The sequence below is a fragment of the Phyllostomus hastatus genome, unplaced genomic scaffold, assembly GCF_019186645.2.
Source record: "Phyllostomus hastatus isolate PE091 unplaced genomic scaffold, TTU_PhHast_1.1 phas_contig_2, whole genome shotgun sequence".
Taxonomy (NCBI): domain Eukaryota; kingdom Metazoa; phylum Chordata; class Mammalia; order Chiroptera; family Phyllostomidae; genus Phyllostomus; species Phyllostomus hastatus.
Window position 1 is genome coordinate 1069670 of NW_025333718.1, and position 17360 is coordinate 1087029.

At 42.2% G+C, this 17360-nt stretch overlaps 2 protein-coding genes across 8 annotated transcripts in view; one reads left to right on the forward strand and one right to left on the reverse strand.

Moving 5' to 3' along the window:
* Positions 1-9897: 9897 nt before the first annotated feature.
* Positions 9898-13875, reverse strand: SOWAHC (sosondowah ankyrin repeat domain family member C). Its single transcript, XM_045835193.1, has one exon. It carries the CDS (start codon positions 13695-13697, stop codon positions 12084-12086), a length of 1614 nt encoding a protein of 537 aa, XP_045691149.1. The 5' UTR covers positions 13698-13875; the 3' UTR covers positions 9898-12083.
* Positions 13876-14227: 352 nt separating this feature from the next.
* The window catches only part of SEPTIN10 (septin 10), an 83883-nt gene continuing 80750 nt past the window's right edge, over positions 14228-17360 (forward strand). For 3 of the 7 annotated variants that reach the window (XM_045835195.1, XM_045835199.1, XM_045835198.1), the window contains exon 1: positions 14236-14398. In XM_045835195.1, the coding sequence (XP_045691151.1) occupies positions 14372-14398 (27 nt within the window). In that variant the 5' untranslated portion in view covers positions 14236-14371. Of the gene's footprint in view, positions 14399-17360 lie in introns of all 7 variants that reach the window. The other 4 variants (XM_045835200.1, XM_045835201.1, XM_045835196.1 and 1 more) reach the window with 4 other exon arrangements.

Genomic DNA, 17360 nt, shown 5'->3' on the forward strand with positions numbered 1-17360 from the left:
CTTTTTAATACTATAATCACCACTGATTGGGGGTCAGATCAACATGAATTGATGAAACTTCTGAGTTATAAGATGGTACAAGTGTAATTAATTTCTATTTAGTAAATACAAACTAGGTTGACAAATTTTTACTTCATTATAGGTTCCAGAGTTAATGAATGCTGAGTGATCTGCAGCTAGGTTTCTGGAACACAAGAATAAGCATCTATATCACAGCATAGTCTACTTAAAATGAACTCCAAGTTTATCCTATCCAACTTTACACTCAGTTCAGGAATTCTCTCCTCACTATTCCACAACAATGGTAGTATTAGCCAGGAATGAAAGGCAGGTTGTGGTGGTTTAAAGTCCTCACCCTTAAATACTCCTTTATTCTGTTCATTTGCTTACTCAAATCTCTCTTCATAATTAGTTAAGAGCTTAATATTAATATAAAGCAAATCTGAATAAGTAGATTTTCTTTGTGTAACCAAGAGGTAGTGAGAGATGTGGAGGACACAGGGAGAATCTGCAGCAATCATTGTAATATTCACACACATCTAGACAATACTTATTACCTCCCCACAAGGAAGGAAAAGAACAGATCTCCAGAAACTCCCAGACAGCTCACAGATTACTTCAAATGGAAACCTGAAGAAGCAGTCTAAGAGGCTGAAATAATGTTTATGAAATCAGAAAGATTGGTTGAAAGTATATATCATGTTCCACAAAGTTGCTCAGAATAATAAAAACAATTGGTTGTGAGAGATCAATTTTTCTTAAAATGAATCATGTTGCCATCCTGCTCCAAAAACCACCAGAGTATGGATAAACTTCATAGCCTAGCATTCAAAACATTCTAAGAGATGGTCCCTACATGCTCTCATAGGCGTATCTACCACTAACCCTCTCTGGAGCATCCCCAGAGTGGAGGTTACCTCAAAATAGTTTTGTATGATGGGCTGGACTGTGGCATTTATTTTTGTCTTATTCTCAGACCACCGTCCATGCTCCCAGGGCCTCCTTTGAACATGTTTTGACTATGCAACTGTCACAGGTGAGCATAGGTAACCAGGTTCTTGGTGATCAGGACAAAGAATCGAACTGAACACACAGAGTTTATAGCAGAGACCATGGGAGCAGGCCAACTCCAAAGAGAGATTGACCTCACAGGCTGGAGGGATTCTATTCTTATAGGGCAGATACCCCTGGCTAGTTTTGGCAGGCTTTGATTGCGCATGTGCAAGTAATTGTATTACTTTAAAGCTACTGCCCATGTGGTCTCCTATGATTTTCCTTGATTGGCCACTGGAGAAGTGGTCACACAATGTTACCAACGGACCCCGCTTCTCCTGGGATCCCCCAGTACTAGGTTCGCCTTGCCCATCGCCAGAGAATTATAGCTTTCAATGTCAGAAATTGGTGAAAAGGAAAGGAATTATTTATTCAAAGGTTATACAGACTTAGAGTAATGACTTAATGTCTTCATTAAAATCCCAGAGTCCCTTAAAACACCCACAAACACACAGTCCTTCCTTCCCCTCTTTGCCTGGTCTGGGGTACCATATCTCAGGAAAAGAAATAGAGGTCCAAGGCTCAGGTAGCCCCCAGTTCCTCCCAATAATCTATGCTCGCCTGGCAGGCCTCCCTTGGTTCCCAGCACCATTAGCTGTGTTGCCGCGATTTCTAGTTCTTAATCCAAAACCACATGGCACCTTCTCATGGCCCAACATCAAGACTCCTTTCATCCCTTTCCTTCCTGCAGCGTCTCTCCTGCATTCTTCCAAAATGCTAAGAGAGAGCTCTGCATAGCTGCTACATCTTGTTTTCCTGCTTCCTACACTGAGTGGCAAAGGGAGACCCAAAGCCTCATGGTTCTTTTTGTCATGGCTGCCGTGTCTGGGTGTAAATCCCAGCACCAATCTTCCTCTGCAGCCCCATTTCTGACTCCTCTTACAATCAGTTACACCTGCCAGCATTCCCGTTTTCTTCCAGCTTTTCTGGGCTGCAACCAGAAGTGTGCAGCACAGAAAGTTCAGGCAGGTGTGGCCCTGTGGCATGGAGCCAGTCATCTCCAAGCTCTTATACAGGTTCTGTAACCAGGGAGAGTTGCCCCCAGTTACATCCTGGGTGAAAGTCACTCTCATCTCCCTGACTCAAAGCATGGCCATAGCTAATTAACATATCCATGAAACCAGTCAAAAGTTAGATATGTTAAATAACCATTCTAGAAGTTATCTGCAAAACTGTTGCTATGCAGAACAACTCTCAAAGGCCCTGCTCCATGTGTCCCATCCCCCAGTTCAGACTTGTGGGTGTGAGGACATCCCATATTTTTAATATTTCCTGGACACCCTGAGTTCTGAACCTCATTACAAATCCTTCTTTGGGCCCCCCCCCCCACCTCGCTGGTTGCACCCTCTTACACATCTGACTCAACCATTAGTGCTTGATTGCCATTTTTCTTTGGTCTCTTATACAGAGACTATGAATTTTCTACATCGCTTCTACAAGACTAGGTGGTAGTCTTGTAAGCTTACTGTCAGTTGACTCTACGTAATGGTCCCAGAGAAGTGGTATAGATTAGTGTTTACCACAAACCTTGGAGCCAAGCTGCCATAGTTCAAGGTCAGGCCCTGTCAATAAGCTTCGTGAATTTGGTCAAATAACCAGTTTCTACATTTTGTTTCCCCACCAATAAAGTGGAGATATCAGAATTAAACAGGGAGGGGAGTTGGGAGAATTAAACAGCTTACCTTTTACAAAGTACTTTATACCTTGACTGGTATGCATAGTAAGCCTCTTGGAAGTAGTAACTGTTTTTAAACAGCCAAAGAAAACCATCAGTGAGGTTTAGAATCTCCTTAGAGCAGATTCATCATGCAGCCTTAGCACTGACCTGCTGACAACCAAATAACTGCCTCTTGATGCAAACTCATTATGGACTGAATGTGTCACCCCCAAATTCATATGTTGAAACCTAATCCCCAATGTGATGGTGTTTGGAGGTAGGGCCTTTGGAGGTGTTTAGGTTATGAGGGTGGAGAGAGCCCTCATGAATGGGATTAGTATCTTTATAAAAGGGACCCCAGAGAGCTCCCTTGCTCCTTCTGCCAGGTGAGGACACAGCATATGGACAAATGCCTATGAATTAGGAAGCAAGCTTTCATCAGACATCGATTCTGCCAGGTTTTTGATCTTGGACTTCCCAGCCTCTATTAACTGTATGGTTATAAGTCACCCAGTTTATGGCATTCTGTTATAGCAACCCAAACGGACTGTCATTTTTTAAAGGATTTTATTTATTTATCTTTAGAGAGAGAAGGGGAGAGGGAGAGAGACAATGATGTGAGAGAGAAATATCGATTGGTTGCTTCTCACACACACTGACCAGGGCCTGAAGTCAGAGCCCAGGCATGTGCCCTGACCAGGAATCAAACCAGTGGACTTTGGCTTTGTGGCACAATGCCCAACCAACTGAGTCATACTGGTCAGGGCCCAAATGGGCTAAACAAAACTTGAAGATCACATTTATCATGTCAGAAATTTCTGGACAAATTTCAAGGGTGCTCAATTATATATTTGTAGACTATTAAACTCAAAGTTTCATAGATACCCAAAAGAGTATCCAAGAGGGCATTTCTGGGTTCTCCGATCAGGACAGCATAAAGTTGTTTAAAAAAAAACAAAAAAAACAAACAACAAAACTTAAATGATCCTACTTCTCTGGTTAACTTCATTTTAAGTCAGGACAGTTTTGGCTAAACCTTTATTAAGAATGAATCCAGTTCTGCCTTCTGGAAAACACTGGTCTGCCCCTCCTCATACCTCTCAGCACTTTGACACCATTTTGTCCCTGCTTCTGGTCTGAATCCTGGTTTCTAGATGAGGCATGGCCATCCTGCCTGCAGAGTCAAGGACTGAGTGCCCTCCAGGCCTGTACTCATAATTGACAGCAGCAGGGTGGGTTATTTAGGCACTATCCGTGTGTGTGTTATCTCTTCCCACCCTTCCCAGACCTCCAACTCACAATAGCTCAAGTGTGTGTGGCTAGAATAGAAGCAAGATTCAGTGCTTGTGAGGTGAAACAGAGTGAAAGAATTTTTATTTATGATCTTTCCTTAGGGGCCAGGTAGTCAGGTTTATCTTCTAGAGTGATGTGGCTAGTAGAGAAGGAATGAGTCATTTCTCTTACAGGGTTCCCTTTTGGAAAGACCACCCTATAATTTTTTTTTAACTGAGGCCTGGTGTTTGGAGAAAATGTGGGCATATATTTCTTGTACTTCCTCCCTCCTCCCATCCTTCAGCCTGCCCCACCCGCTCCAGGATAACCACCATCCCTAATCCTAGTTACCATCTCCTTTCTTTCTTTTTTATTTAGTTTTATCTCCTCTTACAAGCAATTTAAAAATTAACATTTTTCATATCAACTGTCTTTAACTTCATTAAAAAGGGTATTTTACAGCATATGATTTCTGGGAATCTTGATTGCTTTGTAACAGTTCAGGTGAGTGTACCACTTTTTTTTATGCACTTTCCACTTGGTGAGTGACTACAAGATTTCTTCGACACGTGAAGGAATTTCTCTTGGGTGAAATTGCTAGGATGTAGACAATACAAATGTTGGTCTTAACACTCACCAAACTGTTTTCCAAAGTACTTGTACCTTTTTTTACTTCCACTTGTCATTAATAAGGGATTTGTGTGGATCTATACCCTTTGCAAAACTTGGTATTATCATCATTGGCTATACTGTGGCATCTCAGTCTTAACCTGCAAGTCAATTTCCATTTTTATCTTAACAGAAAAACCACTGGGGGTTTTGATTAGACTTTCTCCCTTAAATGTGGCTTCCTAGAGTACTTCTTCCCTGGATTTTGCTTGAGATGCTCATTTGATCACTTAAGCTTATTCTAAGAGAGAAAATACATAATGCTGAACGGCAAGGCTTAGTAACATTTATATTATCAGGAATAAAAAATGCTTTTTGTAAATATTGTTAAATATAGAAAGAATTTCTGGGGGGTATGGGTAATTGTCAGCAGGTTTTTACTTCTTCACAATATGGTAGGAACATAAAAAAATACAGATGAAGTTCTTATTCTATTTCTTGGCATTTTTAATCACGTCTATTTGGATGCCAACAAGAACATAATTTTGTGCTCGGCTTTTTTCTTCTTGTTCTTCTTTTGGTGGTTAGTTCACATTAAAAAAATTCATCCCCAGTTCTTATATCATAGGAAACATGTAATTAAATGAAATTATGGGGGACAATCATAAATGGTATGGAATTTTCAAAGGGATTGGCTTTAGCAAGTCCTTACAGAGGTATCCAAACTTTTGGTGTCTCTGGGCCACACTGGAAGAAGAGTTGTCCTGGGCCACACATTAAATACATTGCGACATGTAATCAGGAAAAAAAGTAAATTCATAATGTTTTAAGTAATTTATAATTTTGTGTTGGGCCACATTCACAGCCATCTTGGGCTGTAAGTGGCCCACCTCTGCTTTAGGAGATAGTGTGCTAAGTATTAGCTTTATCCATATTAATGTCAAAATTGATTCAGTTACACAAAATTCTGTATTGTATACCAGTTGCCTGTTTGATGACATTACAAATGACGCTTGTTCACCAGGGAAAGATTTCAAACAGAAATATTTGTTTTAATTAATTTATTGTTCAGACAAATCTATAGGTAGGAATGGCTAAGTCAGTTATCAAGGAAGGCCTCAAAGAATTAAGTTTGTGTCTATAAGAAGGCTGCAGTCAAGTGAAAATAAATTTTGAAAGTCCTCTGGCTAAGCAATACCACTGAACATTTGGTGAACTGGACCCTTTTTGGGGTGTTGGCCAGGTAACAGAAGATGACACCTTACCAAGACATTTTTGCCTCTTTTCAATGATCTATTTTAACTTTTCAAGTGCTCACATTATGTTATGGTTATCTCTAATCAATTATTTCCAAAGGCTGAGTGTTCTACCTCATGAGATAATCCATAGCATGTTTAAAATGACAATTAGAAACGTCTCTAAGCTAAACTAAACTTCATCTCTCTTTGCCTTTTGGAGTTTCACAAAATAAGTTAGTCACTTGTATACTGACAATATTGTATTAGAATATTTAAAGCCAGGAAACTTCAATTTTCTAACCAGAGTTTCAAATCAACAGTCATCTAAATAACTGACATAATTTCAATTAATGATAAATACAACCCCACAAATAACTCAATTTATTTGCTCTTTATAATCTTAATTTGGAAATTGAAAATTAAGAATGTATAGTTAAAAGATTCTCACAGGGTTTATGTACTGGAGTCAATTGGTAAGGTAAAAGTTTTTTATGTCAGGTTTACTCTTGAAAATCTCTTAAATTGCTCACAAAGCAAATACCAATAGAGCTGATTTTACCTCCAGGATTGGAATAGACTGTTCTTTTCGCTGGACTACAGATAAGCTTCTGCACAGCTAAGGAAAACATCAGCAAAATGAAAAAGGAACCAACCACATGGGAACATATATTTGCCAATGATACCTTGGACAGGAGGTTAAACTCCAAAATATATAAAGAACTCACACAACTCCACTCCAGTAAGACAAACAATCCAGTTAAAAAATGGGCAAAGGACCTGAACAGACACTTCTCCAAGGACATACAGTGGGAGGGTCCAGAGACATATGAAAGAATGCTCAGCATGACTAGCTATCAGAGAAATGCAAATTAAAACCACAATGAGAAACCGTCTCACACCAGTCAGAATGGACATCATAAACAAATCAACAAACAAGTGCCGGCAAGGATGCAGAGAAAAGGGAACCTTAGTGCACTGTTGATGGGAATGCAGACTGGTGCAGCCACTGTAGAAAATAGTATGGAATTTCCTCAGAAAACTGAAAATGGAACTGACTTTTGACCCTGTAATTCCACCTCTGGGATTATACCCTAAGAATCCTGAAACACCAATTCAAAATAATCTATGCACCCCAATGTTCATAGCAGCACAATTTACAATAGCCAAGTGTTGGAAACAATCTAAGTGCCCATCAGCAAATGAGTGGATAAAAAAAAAATTGTGGTGCATTTACACAATGGAATACTGTGTAGCAGAAAGAAAGCAGGAGCTCCTACTCTTCATGACAGCATGGATGGATGTGGAGAGCATCATGCTAAGTGAAATAAGCCAGGCAGTGAAAGGTAAATATCCTATGACCTCACCTATAAGTGGAACCTAGTGAACAAAACAAACAAGCAAGCAAAATATAACTGGAGGCATTGAAATAAAGAACAAACTGACAGTAACTAGAAGGAAGAGAGGAGGATGGTGGGGTGGGGTGGAGAAGGGGAAGGGTTCTTAAGGAAAATGTATAAAGGACCCATGGACAAAGCCAAAGTGGGGTAGGGTTAGGGTAGAAGGTAGGGGTGAGTGGTGGTGGGAAAATAGAGACAACTACACTTGAACAATAAAAAGTAAAAAATAGTAAAAAAAATAGATAATGGTATTATGTCAATGTAAGATGTTAATATTAGGGTATTTAGGTGAGTAGTACATAGGGATTCTTAGTATTTTTTGTAACCCTCCTGTAAATCTAAAATCACCTAAAAATAAACATTTAAGTGGAGTCAAAATCTAAACTACAAAAATGTCAATGAATGGAAAAAGATCATCATCTCACCATTCTGTTTAACATTTTGTAAGACAAGTAGATATAATTACATTATTTATATATTTTTTGTAAATTGTCATTTTTACTAATCAAAATATTATGAATTTGTGACCATCAGAATACAGACTGCTTGGCTGGGGTGGAGGGGAATGGTGGGGGAAAATGCAGACAACTGTAATTGAACAACAATAAAATAATTTAAAAAAAGAATACATAGATAGATACAATGCATTCATTTAGGGTGTATTTTCTATCACCATGACACCAGACAATTTCAATGTGAAACTGATGAATTTGAAACCTATCTGTAAAATTCCTTGACCCTTTCCCATAAGGACATTTAGACCATGGGAAAACATAAAAAATTAAGTGGTTGTTTGGCAGTTAGGAACCACACTGTATGAAGAATAACTCAATTCACTTGGCATGAATGCATTGTTGAAATTATCCATATGATGCTAAACATTACAGAATGTTTCTTTACTGTTTTTCACTTAAAGAAAACACTTATTGAATACCTTCAACAAGCCAGGCATTATGCAAGAGTAGCAGCACTCGTCACATATTCAACAAAAATATGGAAACATAGACAATTTATTAACTGAAGGACGAAATCACTTCATGAGATAAAACTGTCATATAAAAGAGAAGATTAAGGGGAAAAGAGTATGGTAACATGAAAGTGATGTTCTTCAAAAGAAAAATAGTGGATAGTGATAGAAACAACTCTAGTGGTATATCTTGAAAAATAAGTTCACAGTGTCATCTTTCAGTTCTCTAATACTAAGTATTTCATAAAAATTTGTCTCATCATTGAAGGAACAATGGTTTGCAAAGTATTCACTTTAAGATTACCTTACAGGAAGCTCTAAATAATGCCATTTATTTAGCAAAATAAAAAATACTTTCTTACTAGGAAAAATTGCAAATATATCTTCAAATAGGCTGCTCAATGAATCCTTTCAAGGTATGTACTTCTAAGGGAAAAGTCATTTTAGAAACAGAAACTAGACTTATCTAGTATTTCTTATAGTGAAAAATGTTTTATAAATTGCCATAAATCAATAACAACAACAAAATAACCCAGCAGTCATAATAGGATTTTCCCAAGAGAAAACAATGGAGGAATATTACATCAAGTCCCACCTTTCTCTGCCATATGATAGAGGTACAATTTTGTTAAAATAAAGATTAAAGGCAGTCTTGATGAGGAAATGAGTTCATTAATGTCCAATACTTAATGGATACTAAACAGAAAAAGGCATTCCCCAAACCTTTCTGAAGATTCAATCTGGGTAGGGAGGATTCATGATAGGTAGATGGTACATGCAGGAGCCATATACATATTTTTTAAGGTAGTGGTGGAGGCGCTACCTTCTCGATAAGTTGATTCGTCGATCACTAGCGACAAAGTACAGTAGTTCTGTCAAAATTCGGCCATTGGAAGTATAGAAAAGATAATGTGAAAATACACTCAATTTTAGGATCTTACTAACTCCCATTTACTTCATGACCCTGAACAACCATCAACCTTCATTTCCTTATCTGTAAATTAGGAATATACAGCAAGTAACTTTAAGGGATAGGAGATCAAATAAACTGAAACTTCAAAAAGTATTGTATGAACCACAGAACATAATAAAGGACTAGAGAGATTCAGACAACTAAGAGAAAAAAAACTCGTGTGAACAATTTATTTTGACAAAACAAACTACAAACCTTACACTCTAACCAAACTTTTACTTATTTAAAAAATAAGAGACAACGCATCCTGGACTCCAGGATTTCAGGCATGAATAAAAGTCTCAGATTTTCAAGTTATGTAAGATAGCTGCATTTTATATACCATAAATGTGCATAAAATTGTGACATACATTCATCAGTTTCAAATGTACCTATAGAAACACATGGACATTCTTTGAGTTTCTAACCGCTGTTTCATATCAGCAAACATCTAAGTAACTGACACAATTTCCATTAATGGTAAATACAACTCTACAAATATCAAATTACACAAATCATTTGCTCTTTATAATAATTTGGAAGTTGAAAAATAAAAGGATGCAGCAGTAAGAAAACACTATATAAGCACATCATGATAAGGAAATGCTATAAGTAATGATTTTTGAAAATTCAAATTTTATCAGAGGAATTAAAATCTTTAGTGTGAAGAGCAAGTTAAATGAAGTATTGCCTGCATTTCTAAAGATCTAGCAAATCAGAGATTTTGTACAATTAATAACATACACATTTAAGAGATTCATACGGACTGTTTAATAGAATGTTTAAATAGTTCAGAAGTGTCTACTCTTTATAGTTCGTTTTAGCTTTACATGTCAACGAAAGGTAAGATTCCTCAATGTGAAGTTATAGCTTATTCTGCGCTAGATACAGATAACGTGCATACAATTCAGAACAAAAGTTTGCTTTCACCTTCAAGGAACCTATTTTTAATTTACACAAAATTGGATTGTTTTTCACCCCGCTTCTCAAATACATATGGCCCATTTCCATAATCCTAAAACAAAAATAAAGGCATATAAGTTAATAGTTTATATATTTTATGTAAAGTTTTTTCATTAATTTTTAAACAAATTCAATCTAGAGAGGTGTGACAAACTTCTATGACTTAGGAAATTAAAAATCCAAGTCCTCTATAAAGATTGATTGCAATTGTGTGCAAGTCATACATTAGCTCATTCACTCCTGAAACTAAGTTACCCCTTAATTTCTAAAGGCTGCAGGTACTTGTTTCATTAATTATAAAATCAAAAAGACTAAGGGAGAAGAACTTGTTGAAATTAGTTTCCCACAAAAGTTGTTTCAAATATTGTTGTTACAAATAGATTTAATATGCCGGTGACTTAAATTTTACAATAATTATAAAACATTCACACTAATATATTTGAATGGAATGTAATTAAGAATCACATGTAAATCTTTAATTTTAATGAACAGTATTTGTCATTTAATTCAACAGCCAGTGGTATTTAAATACAGATATAGTACCATCTCTTTCTCTTTTATAAAGTGCTATTTTTAACTGGGTAGATTTACTATCCAGCTTTTCAATAACTTCACTGTACATCTATAACAGGGACATCAAACTCATTTTCATTGGGGGCCACATCAGCCTCACAGTTGTCTTCAAAGGGCAGAAATAATTTTAGGACTGTATAAATGTAACTACTCCTTAACTGTTAAGGAGTTGAAATTACATTTGGCAGTTTGAAGGCAACTGCGAGGCTGATGTGGTCCCCAGTGAAAATCAGTTTGACACCTGATCTATAAGATTCCAGGAAGCAATGAAAAATTGGAAGAATTTAGTATTTTAAACATTTGCAAAATACTGCTACAAAGCATAAAGACTATGAGTTTTATTAGTAAAACAAAATGTACCTCAAGTGAGTCATTACGTTGATTTAATGATTACTTCACAGAAGTACAGATTCACTAACATTTATGCCAATTTTCACTAATCATCCAAACCAGAAAAGTTCCTATATGCAGTTCAACTCTAAGCACCAACAAGTAGGATCATGTCAAACAGAACCAATAGTTACATAATTCCAGAATAAAAACTTCAGCAAATTTAGATTTTTAGAATAGCAAAACAAGTTAATAAGAATCAGAACCAAAGGCAGTATTTTACTTAAAAATACCATAGATTGTTAAAGATGTTTTCTTTATATAAAAATTTGTATGGTTATTAATAATGTACCTTAATACTGAGTGCAGTGGTATGAGATATTTAAGAGGAAAGCATACTATAGATTAACTCAAAAGTGAATGTTGTCTATTTTTTCAGTTCAGTGGTCAAACCTGAAATTGCTTTTTAAAAAATAGTTGGACACTACTTATAGTACAAATAGGATACTAATGGAGTTCCCATTTTTACTCATATTATTCTCTAATTAGTATTTTTGCATTCCAACTCTACCTTACCCTCTGTAGCATCTTAAAAATCAAATGCAATTAGTAAAAACTACAGGGAGTATGTAGTTTTGTTCACACTTAACAAATACTAAGTTTCACTACAATTTGCATTTCTTGTTTTTGGAATAGTAACTACTTTCAAAAACATATACATAAAAGTGCAATATTCCTTACTTTGCATGGCATCCAATAATGGGTAAATCAAAGAAACCCTCAGTCATCAATTCTGTACCCCCAATTTTAGACCCATTTCTAGTCCTCGCAAACAGGGACTCCAAGGTAGAGGGCTGGCATAAGGAAAAGAGGCTTAGGTGAAGGTTTGATGAATCACTTGGTAAAACCACCTCACCCAGAATACTACGGGGAAATGTCCCTGACCCATTCCAACCCACCAAGTAGGAATGCATATTTAGCCTAGGTCTTTTCCAGTGTCACTTACTTGCTTACACCCAGTATTCTATTTCGCAAGACAAATACAACTTAGAATTTTCTAAAAAAAATATTTTTACCCGAATACATTGGACTTTGGTCTCAGTTTGAATGAGGATAAGTGGACTTTAAGAGACCGATCCTCTTCTTCCTGCTCCCCTTCCTCCAGAGGCTGCTCTGGGTCTCTGAAAGAGGGTGTGGTGTGTATGATCTGGGTTCGGAAATGGATTTTGTTGAGTCTGGGTTTTATTCGCCCACTAGAGCTGCCTGAAGCTTTGCGACCTGGGTCCTTTACTTTGCTTCCAGTCCATCCCTCAGCCAGGTGATGATGGTGGTGGTGGTGATGATCCCCTCCATCCTCCAGGACATGCGAAAATTTGTGGGAGATGAGGTGCGAAGGTAGTACCTTTGAAAACCTCCAGCGCCCTACCCCGCTGCCCGCTGCGCTGTCCCCGTCGTCCTCGTCTAGGTCTCCTACCAGGTTCTTTATTTCTTCGGCGATGCTCTGACTCAGGTACTGCGAGGCCTTTTTCCCACTGTAGTCCCTGACGTCCACATCTGCGTCATAGGCTCCCACTAGCAACTTCACCACCTCCACGTGCCCATGCATGGCTGCCAAGTGAAGGGCTGTGTAGCCTCCACTTGTCCTGGCGTTGATGTTTACTGGCAGCTGATATTTGTTGGCAAAGTTAACTAGCATGGCCAGCAGCTCCTGCCGGCCGTGCTTGGCAGCCCAGTGCAAGCAGGTGAAGCCAGTGATGAAGTCTCGCTTAGCCAGCAGGCCGGGCTCACAAGTGAGCAACGTTTCTAGGCTGTCCCACTTGCCGTCCGAGGCTGAGAGCATCCAGGCGTGTTCCAAAGGGTCCAGCGTCACGGAGCCTCCGCTGCTGCTCTCCTCCTCCGCCGACGAAGCAACAGATGCGCTGTCCGAGTCAGCCCCGCCTCTGCCGCGTCCTACCCCAAAGAAGCCCCCGGGGCTGCTGCCTCCAGTACAGATGCTCCTCTTCAGCTGCGGGGAGCTGCCCATCACGAGATCCCGGAGGTTTTGGCGAGTAGACCTCGGGGTGGTGGTCCCCCCGGGAGAGCTTTCCCCTTCCGCCTCCTCGCAGCCGTGGGACTTGGGTTTCAGGTCCTCGCTGGTCGCTGGGGCCGGTGCCCCAGCCGGAGGCTGCGCGTCGCGCCGCGCATTTCCCTTGCGGGCCCCGCCATTCATGGGCGGCCAACTCCGGCTGTCGTCCACCACACTGGTCCGCCCAGGAATGGCAGCAGAAGGCTCCCCTCCACGGGGCTCACAGACAGGACCTCCGAGCGCCAACTGCGCCGCCGCCTTGAGGCACAGGCCACTCTCAAGGTCCTCTGCCCGGCCGTCGGGCCTCTCGGGGGCGCCGCCTTGGGGCTCGGCCTCTGCGGTCACCGAGATGTGGGGCAGGTCCAGAGGGGGCGCGGCCTTGGGCGACGGTGGCCCTCCGTAGAACCTCCTCTTGAGGTGCACATACTTAGAGCCATCGGCGGGGTCTGTGCGCACGGTGGCCACCGCGTTCACCAGCTCCTTGAAGCGGGCGCGCTGCTCCGGCTCCTTGCCCAGGGTGCCGGAGAAGTGCTGCACCAGCTCTGAGCGCCGGACTCGGCCCCCGCGCTCCTCGAGGAAGTGCAGCACCGCCTCGGGGCCGAGCTTTGCCCGGCCCTCCATCCGTGGTCTCGCGGCTCGCTCAGTGGCTGGCAGGCAGGCGGTTCAACCTGGCGATGGGTACTGCCGGCTGCCAGGCAGCCGGCCCCATCGCCGCCGGTTCCCAGCTGCGGGTTCCTCAGGCTCCAAATTTCTAGTCTGCCGCGGCAGACCCCGGCAACAGCTCGCCCCGCCGCGCCCAGCGCAAACACGCCTCCGCCCGCCCCGCCCCACTCCTTTCCGGTCCCGCGCTGACCGCAATCTCTGCTCCAGCCAGCCTCCCGCGAAGACCAGCCCCCAGGCACCGCCCACTTCCGGCTCTCTTACTGGCGGTACTAGCTGCTCTCTCGGTCTCCTTAAGCTGGTTGAAGGGTTCCCGGCTGCATTTCTGCGCGTCCTGTCCCTCACGTTCCCAGTGTCCTCCAGTTACCTTTTCCTTGCAAGTCTCAAGAAACAAAGGATGCTCCAGTGAGAGCCTAACTCGCAACCACCTCCAGCTTGGCTCCGCCCCTTCACCAGTCGGTGGAGGCCCGCCCTTCTCGTAGCACCGCCTACGGCCCGCGTCCCGAGCGACTGGCTTGTTCAGCCCTCGCTGGCCCCCTCCTGGCTCCCTCCGTTAGGACGTGCTAGTCTGGGCTTGGCCGAGACCGCTGTTCTGCCGGCCCTCAGCCTGCTTCCCTCAGCTACCACCCGGAACCATGACGTCTGAGGAGGCGCGGCACCTGGTGAGTTTGGGCGACCCTTTCCCAGGGCCTGACTCCCAGGACCTCCGCCTCGGCGTTCCCGGGGTCCTAACGTAATTTCCTCCCGCTGGAGCTTGGGCGGGCAGCTGCTCCCGGCTGCGTCCGGCCCCGGCGGCGGAGTTGGTGGGGACCTGCCTTCCACGGTCTTCTCGGGCTTCGCGGCCGTCGGGTCTGACAAAAGGATGCGAAAACTCTCTCCTGTTGTCCGCGGGGCTTTGGCAGGCGGCCCGCACCTGGCGCTCAGAGTGCCCGGCAGCTCATAGCGCCGGGCGGGAGCGGCTTGCGTGGCTTCCCCTCTTGGCCAAAAGTTGAATCTGAAACTGATCGTGGGTTCTTCGTTTTTATAACGGTTCTGGACGCACAGAGACAATTACTAAACTGTAGTGATCTTTTACAGTTGTGTACCTTTACCTGACTCTGCTCGCTGAGGTCCCGCCGGTTTGTTCACTGCTTGGTGTAACCCGACTGTGCGCTAGTCCAAGACGTCCTCCGCCTCCTTTTCCTAGCCCCGCACCCCCCAACTTTTTCTTTTGCCTTTGCACCCTCGTGCATTAAAATAGCACGTGTGACTGATTTGTTCGGTGGTTTATACCTTTCAAGTCAGTTTTATATATCATTTAATAGTAAGCCAGCCTTTCTGAAAATGCGGTCACAATTCTGTTATTTACCTTTTTCACATTCATTTTCTTTTGAGTATACGTTGAATTTCTCAGAAGCTACAGGATGTGGAATGACCTCACCGTGGGGCCGATGGAATGTGTCTCTGAGAATACTTGTCTTTTAAATATTTTGTTTTAATTTCTTATACTATAAAATCAGTGATTGTAATCCATGCAATCAAAACCTCTTTGGGGACCTGAGACCAAAAAGTTTGAGAACTGATCTAAGCAATCTCCTGAATTTCTTCTGTAGAAACAGATTTCAGATTGTAGCTTGAGAGGGCTGGGAGGAAAGCATTTCATGAACCCACGCATTGGAGATTGTGGTGTGGCAATATTTATTTAGATGGAAATAGAAGACTGCCCCTGGCTCTGACCCATGTGGCTCAGTTGGTTGGAGCATCTCCCCCTAACTGAAAGATTGAAGATTCCTTTCCAGTAAGGGCACATGTTGGGGTTGTGAGTGCAATCCATGGCCTGGGCACATGCAATCCCCATATGAGTGGATTTGGAAGGCAACGGATTGATGTTTTTCTCTTGCATGGATGTTACCCTCTCTCCCTTCCTCTTTCTTTAAAAAGCAATGGAACCTCTGGTGAGAATTTAAAAAATAAAATAAAATACATCCCCTGTGCGCCATCTCCATCAGTTTCACCATGGAAAAAGTCCAACTGTTTCTTCAGCAAGACCAAAACAAAGGCCAGTGCCCAGAGTTTCTGTTTCATATTACAGCTTACTCCTTTGGAGCTCACAGGCAGCTGCTAAGCCATCTCAGTCCCTGTCTAGGTAGTTGAGTGCTATTCAGGGCTGCACTGCTGTACCTATGTAAGAGAGTGCAGCCAGGGGGTCCCCAAAAGAAGAATTTGTAATGGGGTCCAGAACTCAGAGGGTCCTGGAAATATTAAAAATATGGGATGTCCGCACCCCCACAGGTCTGAGCTGGGGGATGGGATACATGGAGCAGGGCCATTGAGTTATTTTGCATAGCAACAGTTTTGCAGATAATTTCTAGAACATTCATTTAACATATCTATAACCTTTAACTGGTTTCATAGATATATTAAATAGCTGTGGCCATGCTTTGAGCCAGGGAGAAGGGAGTGACTTCCACCCAAGATGTAACTGGGAGGCAACTCCCCCTGGTTACAGAGCCTGCCTGAGAGCTTGGGGATGATTGACTCCACATCATGGGACCACGCCTGCCCAGAATTGTGTGGCAGCCCAGAAAAGCTGGAAAATACTGGAATGCTGGCAAGTGTAGCCGATTGTGGGAGGAGGCGGAAATGGGGCTGCAGAGGAAGATTAGTGCCAGGATTTAAACCCAGGAGTGGCAGCCATGACAAGAGTCACACAGACTTTGGCAAAGAATCACCACATAGCTTTGGCAGGGGAAAATCACATGGCTTTGGGATTCTCCTTTTGCCATGCAGCTTAGGAAGCCGGAAAGCAAGATGTAGCAACCATGCAGAGTTCTCTCTTAGCAGTTCGGAAGAATGCATGGAAGACACTGTAGGAAGGAAAGGGGTGAAAGGGCTCTTGCTGGTGGGCCATGAGAAGGTGCCATGTGGTTTTGGAATAAGAACTGGAGATCCCGACAACACAGTTGATGGTGCTGGGAACCAAGGGAGGCCTGCCAGCTAAGCACGAATAACTGGGAAGAACTGGGCACTGCCTGAGCCATGGACTTCTATTTCCTGAGATATGGTACCCCATACCGGGCAAAGGGGGGAAGAAAGGACTGTGTGTGTTTGTGGGTGTTTTAAGGAACTTTGGGCTTTTGATGAAAATACTAATTCATTACTCTTAAGTCTGTATAACCTGAATAAATAATTCCTTTCTTATTCACCAATCTCTAATATGGAGGTATAATTCTGGCGATGGGCAAGGCAAACCTAGTACAGGGGGACCCCAGGAGAATGGGGGTCCATTTGGTAACATTATGGGACCCCTTTCCCTGGTGGCTAATCTGGGAAAATCATGGGAGACCACATGCACAGTAGCTTTAAAGTAATACAACTACTTGTAGATGCACAGTAAAAGCCTGCCAAAACTAACCAGGAAGGATTTGTCCTATAAGAATAGAGTCCCTCTATCCTGTGAGGTCAATCTCTGCTTGGAGTTGACCTGCTCCCATGTTCTCTGCTGTAAACTCTGGGTGTTCGGTTCGATTCTTTGTCTTGATCACCAAGAACCTGGTTACCTGTGACACCTAGGCTCTTTCATGGAGTTTGCATTTGGAGGTCTCAAGGCTGCCTGCTCAAGCAGCTGTTGGACTCACATGTGCA

Coding starts and splice junctions, on each gene's coding strand:
- SOWAHC (XM_045835193.1), bottom strand. CDS start 13,697: ATGGAGGGCCGGGCAAAGCTCGGCCCCGAGGCGGTGCTGCACTTCCTC.